The sequence below is a fragment of the Amphiura filiformis genome, chromosome 15 (assembly GCF_039555335.1).
Source record: "Amphiura filiformis chromosome 15, Afil_fr2py, whole genome shotgun sequence".
Lineage (NCBI taxonomy): Eukaryota > Metazoa > Echinodermata > Ophiuroidea > Amphilepidida > Amphiuridae > Amphiura > Amphiura filiformis.
Window position 1 is genome coordinate 34,745,881 of NC_092642.1, and position 13,628 is coordinate 34,759,508.

Below are 13,628 nucleotides of genomic sequence, written 5' to 3' on the forward strand. Positions count from 1 at the left end.
TGTATGTACATCTATTTTCACCTGCAACCTTGGCTTTTTGTATGAATTTTTAAATTAAAAGCTCATAAAATGTGGACACAAAAACACTGTGGACGTCCATGCTTGCAAGACCTATTCCAGGCAGTGCAACACACTTATAGAAAGAATTTAGCCTATAAGTTCCCCTTCAAGGTACAATATCAGGTCCACAGTGTGGCAATAAATTGTCTGATTTGGGTTTCAATATGTCACAATTTTCATGTCCTCGGTTGCTGTTGTAAAATTCAAATGTCCATGTAAGGTGAATACAAGTAGATACAAATATAATGAAAGACAGAGATAAAAAGACTAGTTTGCGTCTGAAATTCTGACAACTAGACAGAAAATACTGTACTGCTCAGGTCGGCAACCAATCACGGCGCACCTTTGCCCTGAAATCAGACGCGATTTAATGTTTTTATCTCTGTGTTCCATTATAGGGTGTGTGTTAGTAGGTTTGTGTGTATCATTCATTGTCTTTTGTGAAATCTTTATGAGCTTCTGATTTTATAGTACTACTCAATTCAATGATTTTTTCATGGTAGGCCTACCTCCAATGCACAGAATTAGCCAATCTTTTGCCAGAGCAGTTCTTCTGGAGTGAACCAAACCTGCCTGGTTATCAAATTAATCAGTGACAATTGACAAGTGATTTAGCTAATGCCTATGTTCATGCCACACTAGGGTCATTTGTTTAGCACATTTTCTTAACATGATCAAGGACATTTCACTCCCTGAACATCTGGTTCACCCCAGAAGAACTGCTCTGGCAGGGCTACCTCTTTACAGGATTATACAGCTTTATTCCGCAAGCTACTCAATCTCTCAATGGAGACTTTACACTAGTCTAACTCATGAATATCTTATACCAAGGATACACCCAACACATGATGACATCTTACCAGATTAAGTTTTGATGAAGACGACGGTAGAAGCGGCCTCTTGAAGCCCTTCTGTGAGCCAACTGCTGCTGGTAATGGTGGCGATGAATGAACAGCCGATGCAAGGTTGAATGCCTGCATCCAATTCTGTAAATCTTGTGTGTCTCTGATGGAAACAGAAAAAGGTTAGAATATCATTTAGAGTGTAAGTGAAGCTATGATACTAAACTGCTTGTGTACTGGTAGGCATCTCATATAGGTCATCTGCAAAGCTACTGGAGGGGGAAAATATGCCATGTGTATCTTCGGATTTCTTTTTGAATACCCTACCACTGTAGATTTTCAATGGTGTCTTTTATGAACAACCCATACACATACACTGTGAATGTAAAAAATGGTAGGGTATTCTAAAAGATAGCCGTATCTTCTTTCAAGCCTGTTTTGGACCCAAATTAAATCTAAATTTGGGCTTCAAGGGAAATACCAATGTACTTTAAGTGCACATCAAATGCATATTTCACAGTAAATTCATTCTTGGAGCCAGACAGAAAAATGACTTTGTATTCCCACCTAACCCTAATACAAAACTCTTGAGGTGGTGGCTGTTGGTCATGATTCCAAATCCTGTCTACTAGGAGGTGCGAGGGTCTGGCCACCCCCTGGTACAGAGAGTCAGTTTTAGTCAATTTGCTACATGTTAGTAAACGAAATCTCTGACTGATGGTCTGTTTAAAATTTTGAGAGGACACCCTTCCAAAAAAGTGATGAAATCTTTCAGCTGTCAGTAAATTTACAATCTTGTGCCCCCTCCAGTCTCAAATAGCTGGCTATACCACTGGTGGGAACACTGCCTCCATGTTGAAATTACAAAGTTTCTGACTTGGCATCTGTTTCTTTCAGTTTCATAAAAGTCTCATAGGCAAAATACCACTTAAACTAAAGTTATCCTTGATAACCTAGTTCATGGTTATTTGTAGGGCAGGCATATATAGCACTGCCTGCCTTATAATTTGTTTTTCTCTTCTTTTCTGCTGAATAGAGATCACCGAGCTAATTTGTGGCAATAAATTCTCCCGCACTTAATATAAATAAACCAAAAACCTCCCCAATCTCACGTTTTCCGCTATTTGGATGCAAGTAGCATTCCTGCCTCACTATTTGCATCGTTACAAGGATGGGGTATGCTAAGACCTGGTACATGGTGGTACAAACCTAAATTCCAATTAAAACCAACTTTAGCTGTTTTATTTGTGTGCCATTGGAAATAGGGTAATTCTATATTATAAAGTCTATAAGAGGCTATTCAAGTTCAAGTCCATACACCCACTATGGAAGAAATAACCTTAATCTCCCACACAGGGGGTGCAGATTTCAATTAAAGTCACCCATTCAGGTAACCCCATTTGAAATTCACACTCCCTGTGCAGAAGATCAAGGTTATGCCTTCCATACTGGGAGTATGGATTTCAACTGAATAGCCCAAAATAAACACACAGGTGAGACACATGGGAAAGGAAAAAGTATGCTGAACACCTAATAACTTGAGAAAGTTTGTTTCAGCTTATGATTTCCTTTAGAATGTTTTGGTTTTGAATAAAAATGCCAAAGTTCAAATCCCGCAGGACTATTCCAATAAATAAGATATCTTACACTTCCCACAATGCATTTCTTCAATTTCAATTTTATGTACTGATTTACTATCTAGTGCAACATGGGTCAATAGTGACAAAAAGTATTTCAATAAACAGAGCACATTCATATCTTGACAATCGAACCAAATTAATTCTCAACATGAAAATTAAGGTGAAAAAAAAAAATGTTGACATTTATATAGCGCCTTTCACATGTATCAAAGCGCTTTACATTTATTCCGCCGTCGTTAGAATATGTCAGCTGCCATACAATGCCCAAGGCATGCTCATACCTTTGGGCGGCGCTCAATGGACAATATCCCTAACAGCTTCCCATTTCACCCCCTGAGATAAAGTGCCTTGCACAAGTGCACAACACGTTGGCACCGCTGGGGCTCGAACTCGCAACCCTCTGATTGCGAGGTAGAGCCCGTACCGCTGCGCCACCGTGCCCTGTACAAAGTAACAGTAGTGTCATTTGATGTAATGAATCATGTTGCAAAGGATTCTGGGAAGAGTAAGATATCCCCTCTGATTTGAAACCCACTCCCTTACAAAGTTAGTTTCATTCATTCATAAGACTTCATAGCTCTTGATCAGAACCCTCGCAGTACCTTAGAAGATCCAGTGATCCCCAAGTAAAATAAACCCAAGCAAGTGACTAGTAAAGAAAATGTATATAGGCCAAACCCTGCCTGGTTAGACCATTCGATCTGTAAAAAAATAATACCACTCCCAGCAGTACATGTACATGTACAGGCTTCACTATAGGCAAGCTACATAAGTCACCAACAAGTAAGCAGGACCACTATGCAGTAAAGATCACTGTCTACCAACAGATATTTGTCTACCCCACCCACCAACCGCGAAAGTCCACTCACTGAGGCGCCAGCTGGTCAGAGGGCATATCAGTGTCAGAGGGCATATGGCATGGTTTTTCATTTTTTCTTTCAATTGGATGGTAAATAGGTTGGCTTTGGAGCAAAGCTAAAGACTTCATTGATCATATGGTTTGTCCCCTTAGTACATTTAATTTCTTATTACTCACAGGCACTGTATTAGGTACTCCTTCCAATTTGCTAGTCTTAAACTAAACACATGCGGCCTCTTGCTGTAATCTGGTACTCTTTGTGCAAAACTGTGGTGAAGACTAAGGGCCTCTTTGGGTGTGTTGAAGTGCATCTGATGGGAAATTTCAGACTGGAAAAAAACAGAGAAGAAAATTACAGATTAACATTTAACTTCAACATCTTTCATTATTTATAGGTGATATGGTCTGATACACTCACTGGTCAATGTCCAACTCTGACTGATTTTAGAAAAAAAACTGACACTAACTAATACACTACAAGATTCCTATTGGTGCCGCCTGCACAGGTACATCGTCGCTAAGGTACAGGTACTTAACTGGTACTGTGCAGTACCAGGGGAGTGCCAGTGTAGTACCAATGCAGTACCACTGCTGGTGGGTCCTGTGCAGTAGCAGCATTGGTAATGTGTAGGTAATCTGTGTGCACCAGTCAGGTACCTTGGCACAGGTGTACCCGTGTAAGCGGCCACAATAGGAATCTTGTAGTGCAAGTTTTGCAATGCTGAAAATCACACCTGCAACATGACTGGCTATGAAGTAATGACATTTCAAATCACCAATTTTCTTACATTTTCCAATGCTTTCTTCTCTCATTTTTATATAAATTTCAATTTAAAACTGACAAGTCACATTGTCCAGAGTGGATCAGATTGTGTCACACCAATGGGCCATTCCAGTTGAAACCCATACACCACCTATGGAAGACATGATCTTAATCTTCCACACAGGGAGTGTGAATTCCAAATGGGATTACCTGAATGGGTGACTCCATTTAAAATCTACACCCCCTGGTTGGAGAGATTTAAGGTGATGTCTTCAAGGGGGTGTATGGATTTCAACTGGTATAGCCCATAATGAACTTGCCCACAAGAAAAATGCAATGACCACCAGTGAAACAAACAAATAAACAATGAATCCAATGATCAGCCACAACTTGAACCGGGGACCTCTGAAAGAGTACATAGTGTAGTGAGCAGGATTGAAAGCCACCAGTGCACGGCCTAAAATAAACTTTCAAAATGTGCATACAAATTTTGGGCCCGCCGGATGTGTCTTTTGTGGGCCCTCACTGATTTTCGGGGGCTGAGGGCCCTTGGGCTCCCCTTATTTCGAGCCCTGTGTGCAACACTAGATTGAAACAGATTACTTTTGTATACAGAATCAATACATATCTTTCTTCCATGGTACACCCAAGCACTGAACCATAATTGGTTTATATATAATCGTGTATGCTTTATTTGGCTCACACACTTACACCATACTTGAATTGCACTCACGCACATGCACCAACACAAAACCTGTATCTCCCCACTCCCTCTCACTCTCTCTTAGCACATGCATGGTTTAGTGTGGTCTGATGCCAATAGAGGTTGTCATAGTCCGAGCAAACTGCAATCTCAGAAAAAAATTGTTTGAACACTTGGAAGTGGAAATGGTCCCCCTTCTTCCCCATGGATCATCCCCCATAAAATGTTGTCATGCACATGCTCATCTTCATCATAGCTGAGTCCAAACATTGTTTAGTGGTGGGGGGGAAGGGGAAAGGGTAGTATACGGAAGATGAATATTGAGACAACATATAATATGCACACTATGGTAAAAAAAAACCATGGGAATGGATTAAATGTTCAAACACATATTTTTCTGAGATTGTGGCCTATAGTTCTATTCTTTCTATATAAATATCTCCCTCCATCTGTCTGTCCCCCCTTCCACTCCCTCTCCCCTTCCTCTCTTACTCCCCTCTCCTCTTCAATTTCAATGCAAAGCATCTACAACACTTGGTGTTTATAATATTATTTATACCCAAATTAATACAAATCCACCTCGTTCTAACTGGATTTTTTTTCACCTACAAAATTTAAAATTACTGCACCACTAGCAGCCAACTGAAGTCACCTACATTTGTCCTACCACTCTATACTTACCAAAATACCCAGCAGTCTCAAACCTAATGAAAAATTGAAATTCTGACATTTCTTCAAAATAAAATCTCATTATATTGTCTGAATGTGAGCCACCCATGAGAATATAGCATTAAAGTTTTGAGTGTACATGATGCACTGCATTTAAACAGACATTAATGTTAAGTACTACTGTGCAGTGTGCACCATGATATTTTTGCAGTATGAATCTGGGGGGGACTGGGATTCCAAACAAATATACCAAAAATATCCCAAATTTGCCTAAAAGAGACAAAAAAATATAATAAATTTCAATTAGTTTCTGTTCAAGATTACTGTAAATTTCCCCAATTTGGTGACATTTTCAAAATTTGTGCTAAAAGACAATGAAAAATCTACACTTTTTCAAATTTGTTTGAGAAAATTTTGAAAATATTTCCCATTTCTAAATTATATTTTGAAAATTGCAACCCAAAGTTGTACAACAAATCCTGAAAATGAACCACAAATCTGCTGCACTTCTTCACACACACCTTTCCACTCAGCACCCCCCCAAACGGACCCCAAATCTGCTGCACACTCCTGTATCTACCTTTCCACTAAGGAGCCCCACAGCCAGTATTAATTTTTTAATGATTGTTTGTTACAGCTCTGAACAGTTTCACAATTTGCTTTGACTTCCAGTTTCAAACACATCGCGTTTAAATCTGTCATTTCAACGGCTTTTATATTTGCAGTTATGAAGTGATGTGCAAAAAGCATGAATACAAAAAACGTTATTAATCGTAAGTTTTGTAATGAATAAGGCAAATTTGATTTTATATTAAACAACAATGATAATGAAAATCAATAAGTAAAACACTACTTGAATGAAATGAATTAGATGATATTTAAAGGGGGATCCAGTTGACCAGGCAAACTTTCAAGGACAACCCAATTAAGTAGGCTTAAAATATAATCAAGTCAATGTTCACCTCTATACCACCAAACTTTGTACAGCTCCCAACTTAATGTGTTTTCCAGATATTTATAGCGGCCTTTAAGTGAAGGTATATAATATTAGATTGCAATAAAAATACATGGTGCAGGGGAAGAGAGTCCCTTCATTTAGACAATTTTAGCTGTAAGCAATTTACATATTATGCAGAGTTTAGATGAAAATGTGATATATATGTCATGTGCTGCCCTGTGGTTTTTTATCAATATTGGTACTGATATTGTTATATTATATGTTTCATGTAGTGTACATATTTCTGTTGAATGGTCACAAGCTCCTTATAATGTATTATCTTGTGGCATGGCCAAGGGGAAAGTGGGGGAAGCCCCCTTCCCATTGAGAAATTTTGTTCTCCCCTTCTGCTCTGGGATTGCTGGTCAACCTGATATTTAACATTTTTAGACATTTTTGTACTTTGTAGCACATTTTTTGTTAAAGTCTAACCTCACCCCCCCCCCCGAAAAAAGTTGAAAAGCGCTCTGCTGATTTGGTGATGTTTAGAGCGTAAACATGGAAGTGGAATTCTGATTGGCTAATTGAAAATGTCTTCATCACATCCGCACCTCATTTACCAATCAAGATGCATATTAACGTGTGACTTAGCTTTTTTTACACAATAAATCTAGAGCAGTTGGACATCGCTGAAGGACCTTGCTGAATACTATAGTACCCCTTTCTATCCGTTTAATCAATGAAATAAACTGAGCTCAAAAAGAAACTTTTAATTTTTTACAACTTGTGAATCACAAGATCATATCTTAAAATACTGTCAATCAAAATGAACCAAAATTACACACAGGATTACTTTAATACTCTACTCAAAACACATGTCAGTAACCAAGCAGTTGTCCAACTGACACAACAGCAAAATGCACTGTCATGGGACAGCTTCCTGGACTTCCTTCACTTTCACAGCCCAACATTTGGCACCCAGGACAAAAAATCTGTGAGAATGCACACAAGATCCTTGCACAGATGATAAACGGTGCTGCTTTCTGCTTTTCATACACTTTTTCAGGAAACAGGTGAATGTGGGCCAGGAAGCTGTCCCATGTCAGTGCATTTTGCTGTTGTGTCAGTTGGATAACTGCTTGGTTACTGACATGTGTTAAGAGTACAGAGTAGAGTATTGAAGTAAATCTGTGTGTAATTTTGGTTCAATTTGATGGACAGGATTTCAAGATATGACCTTGTGAAAAATTATAAGTTTCTTTTTGAGCTCAGTTTATATCATGACATAAATAACAATATTGACAAAAAATATACAACAGGCAGCTTTTGGATAAGTCCCATTTTTTCATCATAACTCTTCATATTTGAATGAAAGATAAACTTCCCAAACTGACAGCTATGCGTTACCTTCACCTTATATGCAGGAACAAAAACTAAATATAAAATAAAATATTGTTTCAGTGTAATTCAAGGACAGCGCAGTCAGTGGCATTTGAAAATCTATAACGATTTCACTCAACATTTTATTGTCATATTCAGTTGAAGAATATCTCCTTATAAAGAACAAAATCTCCACTCCCAATTGTATAACTCATTGTGTTGCAGGAAAAAAATTGCAGACTAACATATTTGATTATTCCATTTAAAATCCACACTACCCCTGTGTAAGATTTTGGAAATATCTTCCACACAGGGAGTATGAATTTCAAATGGAATGAGCACATTATTCAGCTCCATTTGAAAATCACCTTCCCTCTGTAGAAGATGCAGGTTTAATCTTTCTCAGAGGGTGTAAGAGATTCAAATAGAGCTAATGTGTTTGTTCCATTTTAAATTCATGCTCCCCCTGTGGAAGATATTTCGAAATCTTCCACAGGGGTAGTGTGGATTTTAAATGGAATGGCCCATTTAGTGTGTTGCTTTGTATAATTTCTTTATCTGAACTAACTGGGGATGTATATACAGTAAGCCAAAAATTAAGGTACCAGTTATGTTCACTGCTGTATATCCAAACAAAGACAGATATGTCAGAATTTGAACCAGCAGCCAATAGCGGCATCTGTTAGCTCGAATTTAAGACCTCATTTGTTGAAATTGGTCTAGAAATAAAAACACAACGCTCCAAATACCCAAGGAAGATGCCAATCTAAAAGTTGCAGTTTGCTCCATTGCAAGCTCTATTGATGTGTACACAAAGCCATGACCAAGCGTTCGCAAACAAGAGAACAAGCGCCACGCTTCCATTGATTAGCATGTTAAAACTAGCGTTGTGCTTTCATTGATTAGAACACAAATGTGCAACTTTTGATTTCATTTCTTCATTAGGTTTTAGATCACTGTTTCTTTAATTCTCAACCAATTTCAACAAATAAGGTCTTAAATCAGAGCTAAAGGGTACAGGTATTGGATGCTTGTTTTAATTTTGACATACTTGTCTTTATTTAGGATATACAGAGGTGAACACAACTGGTACCTTAATTTTTGCTTACTGTATAGCAAAATGAAGTTGTGTGCACATTCTCTAAAATAGGAGACAAAAATAGGATTTCTTACATATATTTAGTATTCAGAGTCACAGACACTCTGAGGGCAAATAGTGTAGACTGCATTAGTGTAGGATTATAATATAAGAAAAGGACAATAAAATCTAATCATGATTACAGGTTTGTCTATGGTGTATATATGTGATTTAATTAATTAATTCAGGTATTTTAATTTATATAAATCATTCTTTTCTTGCTTACATTTTATTGACCTTGAAAATAAGTCTCTTACATCCACGCAGTCCCTATTGTGTAGAGTAATATTGTACATACTAAAAAATAGGCAGAAAATATTAGTTTTCTTCAATTTTGTTTAAAAGACATAAATCATTCAAAGCAATTCCAGCAAAGGTACCCCTAAATAACAATTTTGAATGATTTTTAAAAAAAACTTGCATATTATTCAAATTTATTGTGTTGACAGGGACGAATCCAGTAAGTAAACAAACAACACAAGAGTCTCTAATTAACATTTTGAGGCCTAGAAGCATGATTAGAGACAAAATGTAATTGACCAAATAAACAGCCTACCTGTAAATTGGTGAACCAAATCTAACGAATCTTGTAAAACCTCAATTTCTTTGAACGAAAGCTCAGACTTTTAAAGGTAATAATGGTGCATGCCTTAAAGTTTACTTCAAGAACTCATGTTATAATGGGCAACTGCATACGGGAGGCAAGATCCGCTTCAATGCGCTCTTCTGAGATGTGGATCAATGTGGACTCCTCTTGTGCGTGCAGACGACTGAGTACCAGTGCCCTACTCACACACGCATTGTAACACACTTACAAGAAACTCGCTCATTATGTGCTTATTTCCCAGATGTGGATCACATAAGCCCACACCGCACTGATGCAGATCTCTCTCACCTGTGTGGCATCACCCATTGTTACACAGGAGTGTTATTACTCCACTGATCAAACACTTGTCTTTGTGTCAACTACATGTAGTGCTTGCAATATGATGTGAGATTGACGCCCTGAGTCTATGGAGACTGTGTGTTGAGAAGGAACTGAGGAGTGGCTCTGTCGTCTAGCAAGTACATACATGTAAACCCATCTGTGTCTAACAGGCTTCATTCTATATCACAAGTCACATTTAGCATAGTAAATGAGCTAAGTGTTTGGAAAATGTGTGTCTGCAAGTTACAGTCAATCTAATACAGCTATGCCTACCTGTCAAACGGAAATATGCTCCCTCTCTCCAGTCTTTCTCCTCCCCACCCCCTCTCTCTCTCTCTGCACACCAGTAGTGTATATCCTATGTTCTCTCTCTCTCTTACTCTCTGTACCTCTCTCCTACTTTCCCCTCTTCACTCATTCTGTGCTTGCAAGCCCTTTCATTCATGAGTTACTCACACATATCACATCCAATCATACATATAAAGCAGTTTATGGACATACATCATTGTGCCGCTGAGCCACCTGTTCTCTCTCTTATTCTCTGTACCTCACTCTTATACATACTTTCCCCCTTCACTCATTCTGTGCTTGCAAGCCCTTTCATTCATGAGTTACTCACACATATCACATCCAATCATACATATAAAGCAGTTTATGGACATACGTCTTTGTGCCGCTGAGCCACCATAATATATTTATAACATTCGGCCAAAGTCAGGCAAAGCCCAATATTGCTCTGAAGCTGCTAAATTAAAGGGATGCCAACCGCATGGGACCAGATTAGAGGCCTTGCATGTGACGTATCATCCTGTAAATATGGCGAAGTACTCAAATGCATTCAACAAAAGCATGATTGCAATCTACCGTGACAGTTCGTCTCACACACATAACCCTGCACTATGATCAAATAGGTTGATGACAACATTTGATTGAATGGACTGCACTCCGCCATAACTACGGTGAAGGACACCGGTTCAAATCCCTTGTTTGGAGCCAATTGATTAAATGATGCAGGGCCTCTATATGAGAAGAGGTCCGATTTTAGAAGTAGGAGGATAACCAGAGCACCTGGAGAAAACCCTGCGAGGATGATCACCGATCGGCAACCAAACTCACACCATGGTAACGCGGTTTACAGTGGTGAGAAGCATGTGAGAAGGCTGCCACACTAACCCATCCTCCATGTGTTGTAATGACATGTTTGGCAAGTTACATTCTATTCCTGGGCTATTCCTGTTGCAATCCATACACCCCTATGCAAGACACAACCTTAATCTTCCACACAGGGGGTATGAATTTCAAATGGGGTTACCTGAATGAGTGACTCCCATTTGAAATCTACACCCGCTGTGTGGGAGATTAAGGTCATGTCTTCCATAGGGGTGTATGGATATCAACTGGAATTGCCCAAAGTGCCTGGAAAACATTGCCTAATTGGACCTTCATATAAACATCACAATACTTATTCATAGTGATGAATACCATATTACTATAAACCACCCCTTTGTGATAATACCAAACGTTGAGGTGGCATTATCACATTTTTTTGCAGTGCAAAGACGTCCTTGCCACTGACAATGCTTGGCATCTTGCATTTAGGCAATTCATGGTTTATTGTAAACTAGCATTCCTCTTCAAAATCACAACATTATCTAAGCTACAGAATCAATCAGAAATTCCAATAACCACAGCAAACTATATGTACGACTACTGATAGAACCAAACACAAAACACTGCAAATAAACAAGCAAATAAAATATGCGCTGGAAAGGAACGTAATAATAATAATACAACATCTATACAAACATCACAAATATGTTAGCGTCGGAATATATATGGAAATTATATGCTGCATATGACACCTCATGGCACAAGCTTATGCAGATGGTTTCATCAATGAATTCATGAAAAATATGTAAGAAATTAATACAGCATATTGAAAAATATGATAATGTACCCACTTACAACAATCTGACACCAACAATTCACCAATAAATAGTTTACGATACCGCCACCAAAAACTTTGCAATTTGTGATATAAAATAAGCATTTTTGTAGTAAAAATACTGTCAATGTTAGCTACAATCAAAAAAGATAAGCTGATGGAACCTATTGACTGTAAATGTCATGGTTATATCATATAAACCATGCTATTCACCTAGGTTTTTTACCACCTGCATGCAGAAATACGAAACCACATATTGTTTTTGGCACTTTTAAGAAACATGATTTTCTTTTTCTTTGCACCCTTGATATAAACTCCGCAAGCTTGTGTAAGCTTGTATGATTACAATATTGTATACCAAAAACGCCTAAGAAATTCTCGCTTCCTGATCATAAATGCACCAATTGTGTTTGACCTAATTAATTACTTAAGGGGGTACTACACTCCTGGCCAATTTTGTGCCTATTTTTGCATTTTTCTCCAAAATTACAGTTCATTGGTGACAAGTAAGATACATGTATGTGTATTATAGGGGCAAGGACTACAACTACTGCACGGAAAATTCAGCAACTCAAGGCAAGTAGTTATTGATTTATTGATCAAATATTGGTTTTCCCTCATTTTTGACTGTAACTCCACAACTGTTGTCTGTGCTGAAATAAAATTTCCAGTGCAGTAGTTGTAGTCCTTGCCCCTATAATACACATATGTTACTTGTCACCAATGCTCTATAATTTTGAGAAAAATGCAAAAATAGACACAGAATTGTGCAGGGGTGTAGTACCCCCTTAAGTGCTTAACTTTAACACTCCAGTGAATGAAATCATTCATCTTCACGTAATACAAAAAATCTTGTGATTTCCCCCGTTTTGATTGTAGCTACATTGACTCTAGTTCCTAATACCGAGCGATAGGGATCATAACGTGTCACATATAATGTTCTGTACGAATATTATTAATAAGGACGACATAAATAACACCGCACTCTGGAGGTACCCAAGCATGGGAATATACTAGCGCATTATATAATCAGCTTTGGCAGAGATATGAATTAATAATGCGGGCTATCCGCACGACAGGAGTGATTAAAATGGATCTAGATCACTAACAATAAGCTATTAGAGTTGAAATCCAAACACCCCCTGTGGAAAACATGACCTTAATATCCCAAACAGGGGGTGTAGATTTCAAATGAAGTCACCCATTCAGGTAACCCCATTTGAAATTCACATTACTTGTTTGGAAGAATAGTCATGTCTTCCATATGGGGTGTATGGAAGTCAACTGGAATAGCCCAATGTTAGTGCTTTAGGCTATTCCAGTTGTCATCCATACACCCCTATGGAAGACATGACCTTAACCTCTCAAACAGGAGGGGGTGCAGATTTCAAATGAAGTCACCAATTCAAGTAACCCCATTTAGAATTCACACTCCCTGTGTGGAAAATGAAAGTCATGCCTTCCCTCCATACAGGGGGTGTATGGATTTCATTTGGAATAGCTTAGTTAGTTATGTGCTCACACAGGTGACCTAAAAAATAACAAATCATTTTCTGTTACATGGTTTTCGGCATAGGACACAAGTACCGACCACTTCATGCATTATCTGAAGAAATTTTGTGAGATATTTTGGTTGGAATTTTGCTCACATAGGAAATCAACAATCTGATTAGTACGATAACTTAATTATTTTTCCTGTCGCACAATATTCAGCATGGGACACAGGTACATTGCATTATTCATAATACATAGTGATAGGGCATG

General features: G+C 38.2%; 1 protein-coding gene across 1 annotated transcript in view; it reads right to left on the minus strand.

The window, feature by feature from the left end:
• The window catches only part of LOC140171560 (PH and SEC7 domain-containing protein 1-like), a 107,856-nt gene that overhangs the window by 26,413 nt on the left and 67,815 nt on the right, over nt 1–13,628 (minus strand). Inside the window, 2 exon segments of the mRNA XM_072194833.1 lie at nt 921–1,065; nt 3,579–3,730. Of these exon segments, the coding sequence (XP_072050934.1) occupies nt 921–1,065; nt 3,579–3,730 (297 nt within the window).